The sequence below is a fragment of the Emydura macquarii genome, unplaced genomic scaffold (assembly GCF_026122565.2).
Source record: "Emydura macquarii macquarii isolate MOO-44397 ecotype Brisbane River unplaced genomic scaffold, CSIRO-AGI_Emac_v2 contig_499, whole genome shotgun sequence".
Taxonomy (NCBI): domain Eukaryota; kingdom Metazoa; phylum Chordata; order Testudines; family Chelidae; genus Emydura; species Emydura macquarii.
The window spans coordinates 3331803-3342658 of record NW_027130636.1 but is presented as its reverse complement, the minus strand read 5'-3'; the positions used below and the strand labels follow the sequence as shown (position 1 = coordinate 3342658).

Below are 10856 nucleotides of genomic sequence, written 5' to 3'. Positions count from 1 at the left end.
TTGGATCCCTCTCTCTTCTTTGGAACTACCAGGGAAAACTGGGAAGTTTCATTCCTGTCAATCTTTTTTCTTTCTTTCTTTTCCTTTAAAAAAAACAACCCCAAACAAAAACCTGTTCAATAAATATATAAATAAAAACAGCCAGGTGGGGTCCAAAATCGGCCTGAGGATTCCATGGAGGCCGGCAGCTGCATGGCAAGGACCGTGTTATACATTCAAAGTGTTGTCTCCTCTTGTTTACCCTGAGTTTGTTTCTGACATCCAAGGAAAAGTCTCTCCTTGTGTAGCTTCCCCCGTCCCTTCTGGCTCCCTCTCTCCAAACATAGCTTGCACCCACATGGGTTTGAAATTGAATGACAAACTTGCTTCTGTTTCAACAAAAAAAAAAAACAAAAAACCCAAAAAACCTCCCCCCAAAAAAGCAGCAAGTGGAGAGATTTGAAACAAAATAATTCGAACAGTTTGAGGAATGGCAACATCTCCTCCCTCTTGTCTCCTTGGTGTTCTCCAAGCTAAGACAATAAATAACCTTTAGAATGTGTAGGATTTGGTGACCACAGAGACAATGCAATGAAATATCCAGTGTTTCTGGACAGAACTAAACAATAAATAAGTGACACTCAGCTTCTTGCCAGGTCGATGTTTCACCAGCACCTCTGGGGGTGAAGTTAGTGGTTTAAATAAAAACAGAAAGAAAAAGAAAGAAGCCAACTCCCACTTGCAGCGTTGGGCCAGATATTATACTCCATCCATTCCAGGTCATCTATGTTGCTCTACTTTCAGATGGGCCGATTTGTTGAGAACAAATCTTCTCAACAGAGTCCAAGGCTTCATCACCTGAGACAAAACCCTTCCCCAGCACTGAGAGTTTGTTTGCACTCCTGGGACTGAGACATTCTAGGAAAAAAAAAATCTTTTTTTTTTTTTTTTTTTAAAACCATGCAGCTGGTGCCTGCTAGTAATGTGTGTGTGTGTGTATGCGTGCGTGTGTATAAACCCAAACCACACCCCATTTAAAATGGGACCATTGGTGCTCTTTTCCACTTGCTGTTCAAAACACTGCCTCCGGTCTGCTGTTTCCAAAGCAGAGAGAGACGTCAGTAAATCTGAAGAGATGAAGGTTCTTTTTCCACAGGCCTTCCTTGCAGCAGTTGCCAGCGGGATGTAGAGTTGCCACCTCTGGATGTTAGTGCTTTGCTTGCTTAGTCTCGAGTTCGGTTTCTTCTCTTCAGGAAGAAGAAGCTGCTCTTCTGCGGAGGGCCCAGCAACATCGGCACTTGGCTTTTGTGGGTAATTTTTATCTAAAAATAAATATATAAAACAAATCAATCAAGAAGGCCCAGCATAGAGATGGGTTAGTGGGTCTATTCACCTCAGAAGGAACTCTCTGTTAGGTGAGAATATGACAGCAACCATCTTGGCCAGCCTGCTAGGGACTGAGCCAGAGACCTCCACTGCTGTAAGGAGGCAGCCTTTACAGCTTGAGCTAGAGAGACAGGACCCGCTCACCTTTGGGTTGGACACATAACACACGCTGACCAGAGGATGACAGTGATACCTGAAGACTCAAATGCTTGGAATTTGTTTGATGTTTTCTGACTGACAGAAAGGCCGGACGAGATGCCTGGATTTGGATACCATCCCGGATGCGCAGCTCTGTTTGTTCATCTCTGCCCTGGCCCACTTCATTCTTGCTGTCCTCAGCAAAGAGTGCCAGCCACAACAAATGGCGGTGTGCTTTTGTGATGCCCACACTGTGGTTGAGGATGGGTTCACCAAATCTACTCCCACTTCTGGGCCAAGTCACGTTAGGAGCTCGACGGCGAGCATCCCACCCTGCAGTGTCTCTCTTTGCACCCACATTGTTCCTGAACTGGTTCCTCTAGAATATAGGCATCACTTTACTCCTCAATGAAGTGGTTGGTTTTTAATGCCATGGGCGAGGGTGGAGTTAGCAGCTCTTCCAGCGCCAGGTAGAGCAAGAGGTTTGCTAGCATTCTCTACTGCACGGCAGCAGAAAAGACGAAAATCAAACCTATGCGAGAGTAAAACTGGGCCCGGGACCTTTCATGCGGCTCTTCAAGGGGAAGCCAGAGGTTTTTGATATAGGCTTCTGAGGAAAAAGTGGCCTTGCTGTGGGGAAGCTGCTGGCGCAGGGGCCAAGTGCAACGAAACAGTCTGGACAAATAAACTGTTCAGACACCCAGTCACTCAGCCGGGGGTTGTTAACCTTGACAGTGGTAAATGGCTCAGAGGCGTCTACTGTCTAGAAGTATTTCCACTGCAGGGTCAAGACAGCACAGTCCAAAGCCAGGACAATGCAGAGTAGTTTGACAAAGGGGAGCATTCTGAAAAGCACTGAAGAGACTTAGGAGCCAAAGTTCCATTTTCAGAAGTGGCTGTGGCATCTAGGCCCAGATCCTCCAAGGCATGTTGATCGCTGAAATCTATGGGAGTTAGGTGCCTAAATACCTTGGCGGATCTGGGCCTGAGGAGCTCACGTCTCATCCACAGTCAGTGGGAATTAGACTCCTCAGTCGTGTGGTGAATCCCACCCAATATCTCTGCAGGTTAAATATGTTTTTTCTTCAAAGTATGCCGTCCTCATCTAGCCGTAATAACTGAAAAGCAGATGAGAGAGTTAAACGCAATTCTCCCGCCAGCCAGTGGTCTTCGTGAGTCAGTGACACGGGACTTGCTGGAGGGATGGCGTTCTAGATTTGTGAGCACACAGGGCCACAGCGCACAGGGCACAGCGCAAAGCCACCGGTGGGACGGGGTCTCTTTGTGAGCAGCCAGCACGACCCAATGCCCAAGAGCAAAGGTGTTGGGTCGCTTTGGCTCATGCTAGGATCCTGGGCAGGGGGCACCCACTCTCCCTGGACACCCTGTCCCCAACAAGGTGCTTTGCCAATCTCTATGCTCTCTAGAGCAATCACTGCAGGGAGGCTGACATGCTGCAGTGACAAAAATAGCAGGTTGCCAGGGCTTTGATGCCGCCCACCCGGAAGCTCACAAGCACCATTTTAACTGCAGAAGCCCTGCGTTATCACTGGGGAGGGGAGAGCTGGCATGATCGCCCCATTCAGGCACAACAGGGCTGGATCAATTGTGTTCACTGTGGGCTCACAATCAGCCCTTGCACTCGCAGGGGCCAGCGTCTGGGGATGATCCACCACAAGGTGGCCAGGGGGTGTTCGCACGACATCCCACCCTGGGGACGGGAAGGGGGAGGGCGCAGCTGTGAACGGTGGCTGGGTTCCACGTGCTTCAGGGGTGTGTGGGGTCAACACGTCACTCCTCGCTCAGGGCCATCCGCTTTCGGGGCTGGTCCCAGGCGCTGTCAGACTCTGCCTCGGCTGCGAGTGGACTGGGTGGGAGGAAAGAAAAACCTGTCTTGCTTGAAGTAAAACAAAGAAAAGAGTTTATTGGGAGATGTGCTGAAATCAAAGCAACAGTGAGACAGCCTGGGCCTCAGCACAGTCGTTATTGCTGTTCTTGGGTGGATTCCCTGGGCAGTATGTGACGTGCCCTGCTTCAGACCCAGCCCTTCTCTCAGAGGCACAAGCAGCATGATCCACTCTGGGGGCAATGGGTCAGGGAGACTCGTGACACCAGCATTTCTTGCCTGGAAAAATATTGGTTATGATGTCAGGGCCTTGAAGACTGTGGGGTAGCCATGGGGCTTAAAAAGGCACAAGAAAGAGGAACCAAAGTGCAAAATGACCTGATTTTTCTGCTGGCTTCTAAAAGCTACTGCTTCCAAAATCTTCTCTTCTCAGGTAATGTTGCGCCAGGCTGACCACTTGTGCTGTTCTGTGGTGGCAGGTCGACGGGGAGGTGAAATGCAAAGCTAAGCCAGAGGTTTCATCTGTGCATTTCGTTGCTCCTTTAACCTGTACAGAGAGAGCCCTCCAGGCCACGTCCGCACCAGGGCCAGGCCCCCAGCCTTGCTCCATTGAGGTGAGGCTCGGGCCCTGTGTAGCTGCTTGTTTACGTTAGAAATATCAGGAAGGAGGACCTTGACAAGATCACAGGAGGATCTGGACAGTGAAGCACGGGGGGCTGAGACTTGCGCAGCTCCCAACTGAGGAAGTCACTTGGGGCACGTCAGCTTAATCTGGGCTGTCCCAACAAAGGGGAGTCCGGCCATGAAATTAGGCAGCCCTACCCGTTCCTTGCCCCCCGTTTGTTTTGTAGCCTAGGCCTTTGAGACACCCTGTGACAGGGCACACACACCTCTCGTGAGCGCCTCCTGTTGGCTGGGTGTGAACCTGCACTCTTTCCTTTTCCTGGCATCCCAGGGGCTGTTAGCCTCGTCAGGTGGGTTTTCAGTGGCCCAGCCCTCTGGCTAAATCACACACAGCCTATGGCATAAAGGAACCCCTTCCGGGACAACACAGTCCAACAATGGCTGGCCCTCTTCAGGTCTTCAACCCTGTCTCTGGGCCTGTTTGAATTCCAGCCCCTTCCTTGGGCTTTCACCAGTGAGTCCTGTCCCCTTCTTGGGGCTTAGGTCACTTCCCCAATGACCAGTGGAGGGAAACGGGCCTGACCCAGGGACCCTACAAATAGCAGCCACGTGCTGCTTCCCTTAACTCCGATGCCATGGCTATTCCCTGGGCCACTTCCCACATAGCTCCTTCCTCTTCCCTCTTATCCCAGGGGTCTCTGTCTGTTCCCTGCCTAAGCAGGGTCTCTTCCCAGTCCCTTTACCTGTGGAGTCACACAGCCTTCCTGTCCTTCCTCACCCTTCTGGTCCCAGCCAGCAACTGAGCTGGTCAGGGGGCACTGCTGCTTCTTTTATCTGAGCCTGCTGCACTCTGATTGGCTGCTTCCCTGCAGCCTTTCCAGGCAAGCATGGAGGACCCACTTTCACTGCTCCTTTTTCTGGGGCAGAGGTGGCAGGACTATGAGGCCTCCAGCACTCTACCCTGCACTTCAGCTGTACACCCACTGTAGGTCAGAACTCAAGAGCTCGTGAGTTTACATCAAATCTTTAATGGCTCTTCATTTGTTTTTAATTAAAAGGGCCAACTGCTGTCCTCTTTCTGAGGCTGCAGGGGCCGAGGGAGTGTCACAGGATCTTGTATGCAGCCCTCTTCTGCAGGAGTCTGGGGAGGGACACGAATCACCAGGAGGCAGTGGCTGCCAATCGTGTACTCACTGTGCAGGGCGGCTGCATCCAGGGCTCTCCATCCACTTGCATGGGCAGCAACTTCGTTGTCCTAGAAACCACAAACAAACAAAGACACTGGCTGAGGACACGGGAGGGGCTGCCTTCCTCAAGGCGGATGTTGTGCCACTGACCTACCCAGGAGGAGTGGGGGGAAACACCAATGACATGCCCTGGAGCCACCCCTTTGGGGAAACGTGCCCTGTTCGAGTGACTGGTAAAGAAAACATGCCCTGAACAGCAAGCCCTGGGCCTAGGAAACTGACGCGGGAGACTCCTGCAATGCTAGGGGCATTGGGCCAAGGATGAGAGCAGACACCCAGTCTTGTTTTACGATCTACTGCATATAGCACTGGATCTGCTCATGGCCTTTCCCGGGTCTATAGCCTGCCCCTTGACTAGATCCTCTCCATTCCTTCCTTGCGCCTGTGCTGAACGCTCTTAGTTCTGCCACTGCGTCCGTCGCTGCCTCTGCCCGTGGCATTGATACAGAGTCATGGAGTTCAAAGCCAGACGAGACCACAAGATCCTGCAGTCTGACCAGTATGGCACAGGCCACCTACAACACCCAGCATCCACGCACCAAACCCAGCTACCGAAATGAGAGCAAAGTGTTACAGCTCCCAGGAGGCTAGACTAGGACGGGGCCCCAGCAGAGAACAGGAGGGACTGAGCTGCACCAATGCCTGAGGCCCCCCCAGTGTCAGGAAACTGATCCAGTGAGAGATACCCAGATAATCCTGACAAGCCAGGCTGTGTTTTTTCACACCCCCAACCAACGAAAGTTTAACCGACAAAAGTGCTAGAGTAGACATAGTGTAATCTGCAAACCAGCAATTGGTCAGAAGTAAGTAAGGGGAGACAATATACAAGTAAATCTGAAAGTCCTTCCAAGAGTCAGGAGACTTGAACATACACGGCCAAATCCGAAAGTCCAACAAATTCCATTAACAACTATTGCTGAAGAATTAGGGAGGCCCTGAAGGGCTGGGAAATACAACAATAGGAGGAAAGAATGATCCTGTCAATGAGTGCTCAGTAACTGTATCTTCTATAGTAAAAGAACTGAACAAATATCAGAGAGACTCTGTGGCCAATAGACGTCTCAGCAATAAGCAGCAGAGGCTTCCACTAAATATTGTTGGGGGTAGCTGTATCATCGGGCCTAGGAGCCGTAGTCATGGCCAAGGACCCCAGGGTGCTCGGTGCTGTACAAACCCATAAATAACTCATGAGAGAGACAAAGCGGGGCAGTCATCTCTTTTATTGGACCAGCTTGTTCCACCAGCAGAAGTTGGTCCACTAAAAGATGTTAACTCACCGACCTTGTCTTGCTCCTATCCGGGGACTAACGCGGTCGCAACAACACCATAAATAAATCCTGCCAGACAACAGACCTGCTGGCACAGGAGGCACAGGATTAGCGAGTGAAGGGGAGGGAGGGGGTGCAGTGATTGGATCTCAGCAGAGCCTCGTACAGGTGTTGGATGCAGCAATGTATCTGGTAAGATGCTGTCACATAGTCACAGCCATTTGGCACATTCTAGCGGGCATGGCTAAGATCTGGATCGGGGGCTGAGGGCTGGAATGGTACCTGATGGTGACGGATGAACATTGAGCCAGCCTTTTCCCAGCACTCTTCAGTCCGGTGTAGATCTGCCCCATCTCCATCGCTCCCTCGAGACCCACCACTTCCAGGAGCTGGTCGCTGAGGTCTGGGGGGAAAGAAAGACAAACACTGCATGTAGGGTCTGACATGCCAGGTCCAGATTGGACTCATGTCCCCAGACTTAGCCACTCACCCACCCTTTGGTCTAGTGCTAAACACCACCACTCATTACTATTCCTAGCCATTTATCGACAGGAGCAAGACACTTTGCAGAGCCGACATTTACACGGTGATCTTCACGTTACTGATCACCACAATGCAGCCACCTCTGGAATGGAACCCAGCAGCTGCTGTAACCGTGGCAGCAGTGTTGGCTCACGGTGTAGGGGCAGGTCATGAAGAAGAAAACCTTACCCAAATGCAGTGAGAGGGGAATTTAGCTGAGCAGACTGCAGCTCGCTGCACTGGAATTTAGCCGGGGCACTGGGGATAACAGCCCTTTGCTTGGAGAAAGAGCCAGGAATCCATAACTGACCTGGGCGCGTTCTGCAAGGGAGCGTTTAGGATCATTCATCCCAGTGCTGGGCCAGTGTTTGGGAGAAAGGGAGGGAATGAATCTGTTGTGTCTCAGAACACTGCCTGCAAGCTAGGTCTGGTTGTGCTCCCATCACCTCCCCACCAGGGACCAGCTTCAAGGAGGACAGAGCCTTTCCCCACGCCAGCCCCTGCATCACCATGGCCATGGGGTATAGAGGCTGTTGATGCACTGCAGCTGGCCAAGGGAAATCTGCCTGGTCAGGCCCAGTGCAGGGCTACCACAAACAGATGCTGCTTCACAGCATGGAGGCATGCTGGGCCCAGGGCTGGGGTGTGAGGGGTGGCCTGGGGGCAGGCCCATAGCTCACAGTGCTGGTGGGCTGCTGATCTGGTCTGCAGTAACTTAGAGCAGCCTCTGGCTGCTGTAACTTATTCTGGGGTTTGTTTTGGCCCCTGGGCAGCCCACAGAGCCATCTTTGCACCCCTACTGGTGCTGCACTGCAGAATCACAGCCCTTGCCTTTCGTGGGGGAGGGGGGGAGTGCTCCCCTTGCCCTGTCAATCTCAGCTAGGAACGGTGGAGTGGCCCTGGGTTGTGACTAGTCCCCACCCCGTAGAGGTCAGGTACATCTCCAAAGCATCAGTGCCCAGGTCTGGGGGCTGGGTGAGACAAAACAAGGGAAAGGTGGGTTTACAATAAGAAGCTCTAGGAGAAAAGAAAAACACAAGAAAAGATTCTAGATCAGGTGACTCAGGCAACTGACATCAAGACTTTGTATCTTGTTCATTATGGTCTCTTCCCCATTCCCTCCTGGTTCTCTGCGCTCATGCCCTTTCTCTGGGAATGAGCACATTTATGGGATGCGGGGCTAGAGCCTGGAAAACGGCGAGGGTGCAGAATGCGATCTCCCTATGCGACGCTGGGGTGAAAGGGGTGAACTGGGGAATCTTGCGCAGGTGCAGAGAGGTGGCGTTACCTCTGCGTACGGCGTGGGGAAGACCACTGCACAAATACGGCAGCCTGTTCTGCTGCTGTTCTTCAAGAAGGATGTTGAGAAACTGGAAAGAGCCACAAGAATGATTGGAGGTCTAGAAAACCTGCCAGGCAGTGAGCAACTGAGGGGACGTCTACACTGCAGCAGGGAGGTAGAAATAAACATACCCACACTAGCTTTGATCGAGCTCGCACACTGAAAATAGCAGGGTGCCCGCCGCAGTGGCTCAGGATAGAAACCTAGTTACAATCCTGTCTGACCCCCTGAGTTGGTACTTGGGTGGTTAGCCCAAGCTGGTGTCCTTGTTGCCGCAGCCATGGGGCACTGCTCTTTTTAGCAAGCTAGAGATCAAGCCACGCTAGGGTGAGCGTGTTTGGGCACATCCCTTAAGAATCTGTTGCAACGGTTCATTACTCTCTGTGTTACCAACTGGCACCTGATTTCCAGTGTGAACTTTGCTGAGTTCACCTTCCAGTCACTGCGGTCTGGTTCTGCCGAAAATGACACCTCCCAACTGCAATGCAGACATACCCTGCAGAAGCTCAATTTATTTCACCTATCAAAGATCCGGTGAAGAGGTGACTTGGTCATGGCCTTTAAGTACCTACCTGTGGTGGTTTCTGATAGAGACCTCTTTAACCTCGCGGCTGAAGGAAGAACAAGACCCCATGACTGGAAGGTGAACTCAGCAAAGTTCACACTGGAAATCTGATGCCAGTTGGTAACACAGAGAGTAATTAATCACTGGAACAGATTCCCGAGGGATGTGCCCCATTCTCTATCACTCAGCGTCGTTAGACCAAGTATGGATCTCTGTCTAAGAGCTTCATTCTAGCTCAGGGAGAAGTTCCTGGTGTGGTGCAGGACTCAGTGGATGAGATTCTCTGGCCTATGTTATACAGGAGGCCAGACTAGTTGATCACAATGGTTCCTTCTGGCTTTATTAAGATCAAAGCAGTTAGTTGGGTCCCTATTTTCTCGAGCCTGTGTGCACTCCTCTGTGCTTATGGAACGCCAGAACTGTTCTCAGTCCCCAATGGAGAGAGCACTGTTTCTTGCGGGTGAATTGACTCCCGGCAGCATAAGATGGAATTAGCGATGGGAACAATCCGTTCAGTTCTCTGCTCCCTGCCCCGCTACACTAGACTGCCCGCTGCTTTCTCTGGTCCTTTGTAAATGGGGATGATGCTTCCCCCACATCCTTTGGTGGCGGGGGTGGACGCTGCTCCATTCATCACGTGACAGGGACAGGAGGGCCCAATGCCAAGTACGCCTGTCATTGAGGGAGTGTGTGCCCATACTGTGAATGAGATGGCCTGACACCCTCGCTAAGCAGACAGGTGAGGTATAGAGGTCGTTCAACATGCCACACGACCTGCGCCCTGCCTGAACCAGCCGGATGCGGTCTCTTCCAACCCCGCTTTGCCCCTGGGCTGTGCACATTTGACAAAGACAGAGATGCATTGTCTTGCCTGGATTTTCAATCCAAAGCTCCCCCTTGCGGGCGATGAAATGCTGATGTTATTCTGGAAGGGCTTTAAAAGCAGGGGCTGAAAGAGCAACCGCTTTGCAATAGCTTGGAGGCGACTTGTTCAGCTCTGCTCTGGCAGTGGAGGGAGGGGCTCTGAGGAAGAGGAAGGTGCAAAGTGAGGAAGAGGGAGGCAGAGAAGACAAATAGTTGAGATGGGGGATGAACGCTCATTTTCTGATTAGACCAGACACTGCGGTTGCCTTTCTTCTCTGATCAGCATCTCCCACCTAACAATGCATCCTTTGGGGTTGAGGCCCTGTGTCCTCAGCCTGTGGGGTACAGGGCTTCTTCTGCACTCAGCTGGGGAAGGATGCTCTCATGCCAGCTCAGCTAGCCCCTTTCCTCGGATGGAGAGGAGAGGAGAACAGAGATCTCCTCAAATGGAACGCAATGGTCCAGCCTCTCTTCCCCTGTTCTGGCCACTCACGTGGTGCAATGTGGCAGGATCTGGCTTGCAGGGAATCCCCTTGGGCTGGGGGCGCACTGAGCAAGCAGACAGTAGAGTGACCTGCCTTGCTACGCGAATGGGCTGATGCATTTTGTACCAGTGGGAAGTTTTTCAGGGAGTGTGGCTCCATTCCTTCATTCTGTATGGTGAGTTACAGTAACCGGCACAGTGGTCTCAGGTGCCTGGATCACTGGGTCAGATCCGGGTTCAACAAGGCCAGGCTCATCTTTCTGGCCAGCTGCAGGCTGAGGGAAGCATGTTTGTATACATGTTGTATACATTTGTATACAATGTTGTATACATGAGGGAGGCGTGTTACAGCTGTGTCTATGGGGGTCTCTGAATGCACTACAGAGCCCAAAAGAACGTCAAGGCTGTGACTCAGGCCTGCAACCAGTTGCCAGGAGCCCTCGATTGGAGAGTTACTGCTGTCCAAAACACGATCTCCCATCCCATGAACATGGCCTATGTTTTTTGTTCCTGGGTAGATGTCCTTGCCTTTGGCTGCATTAAAATGCACTTTTGTTTGGGCCCCGCCTACCAAGTTGTTCAGTCTGCTCT

The 10856-nt window shown here is 51.8% G+C and overlaps 1 protein-coding gene across 3 annotated transcripts in view; it reads right to left on the bottom strand.

The window, feature by feature from the left end:
- Positions 1–1202: 1202 nt before the first annotated feature.
- The window catches only part of DGKG (diacylglycerol kinase gamma), a 97875-nt gene continuing 88221 nt past the window's right edge, over positions 1203–10856 (bottom strand). For all 3 annotated transcript variants that reach the window (XM_067538627.1, XM_067538629.1, XM_067538630.1), the window contains 3 exons: positions 6771–6891; positions 5168–5228; positions 1203–1301 (listed from right to left, as the gene is read on the bottom strand). In XM_067538627.1, the coding sequence (XP_067394728.1) occupies positions 1203–1301; positions 5168–5228; positions 6771–6891 (281 nt within the window). The remainder of the gene's footprint in view (positions 1302–5167; positions 5229–6770; positions 6892–10856) is intronic.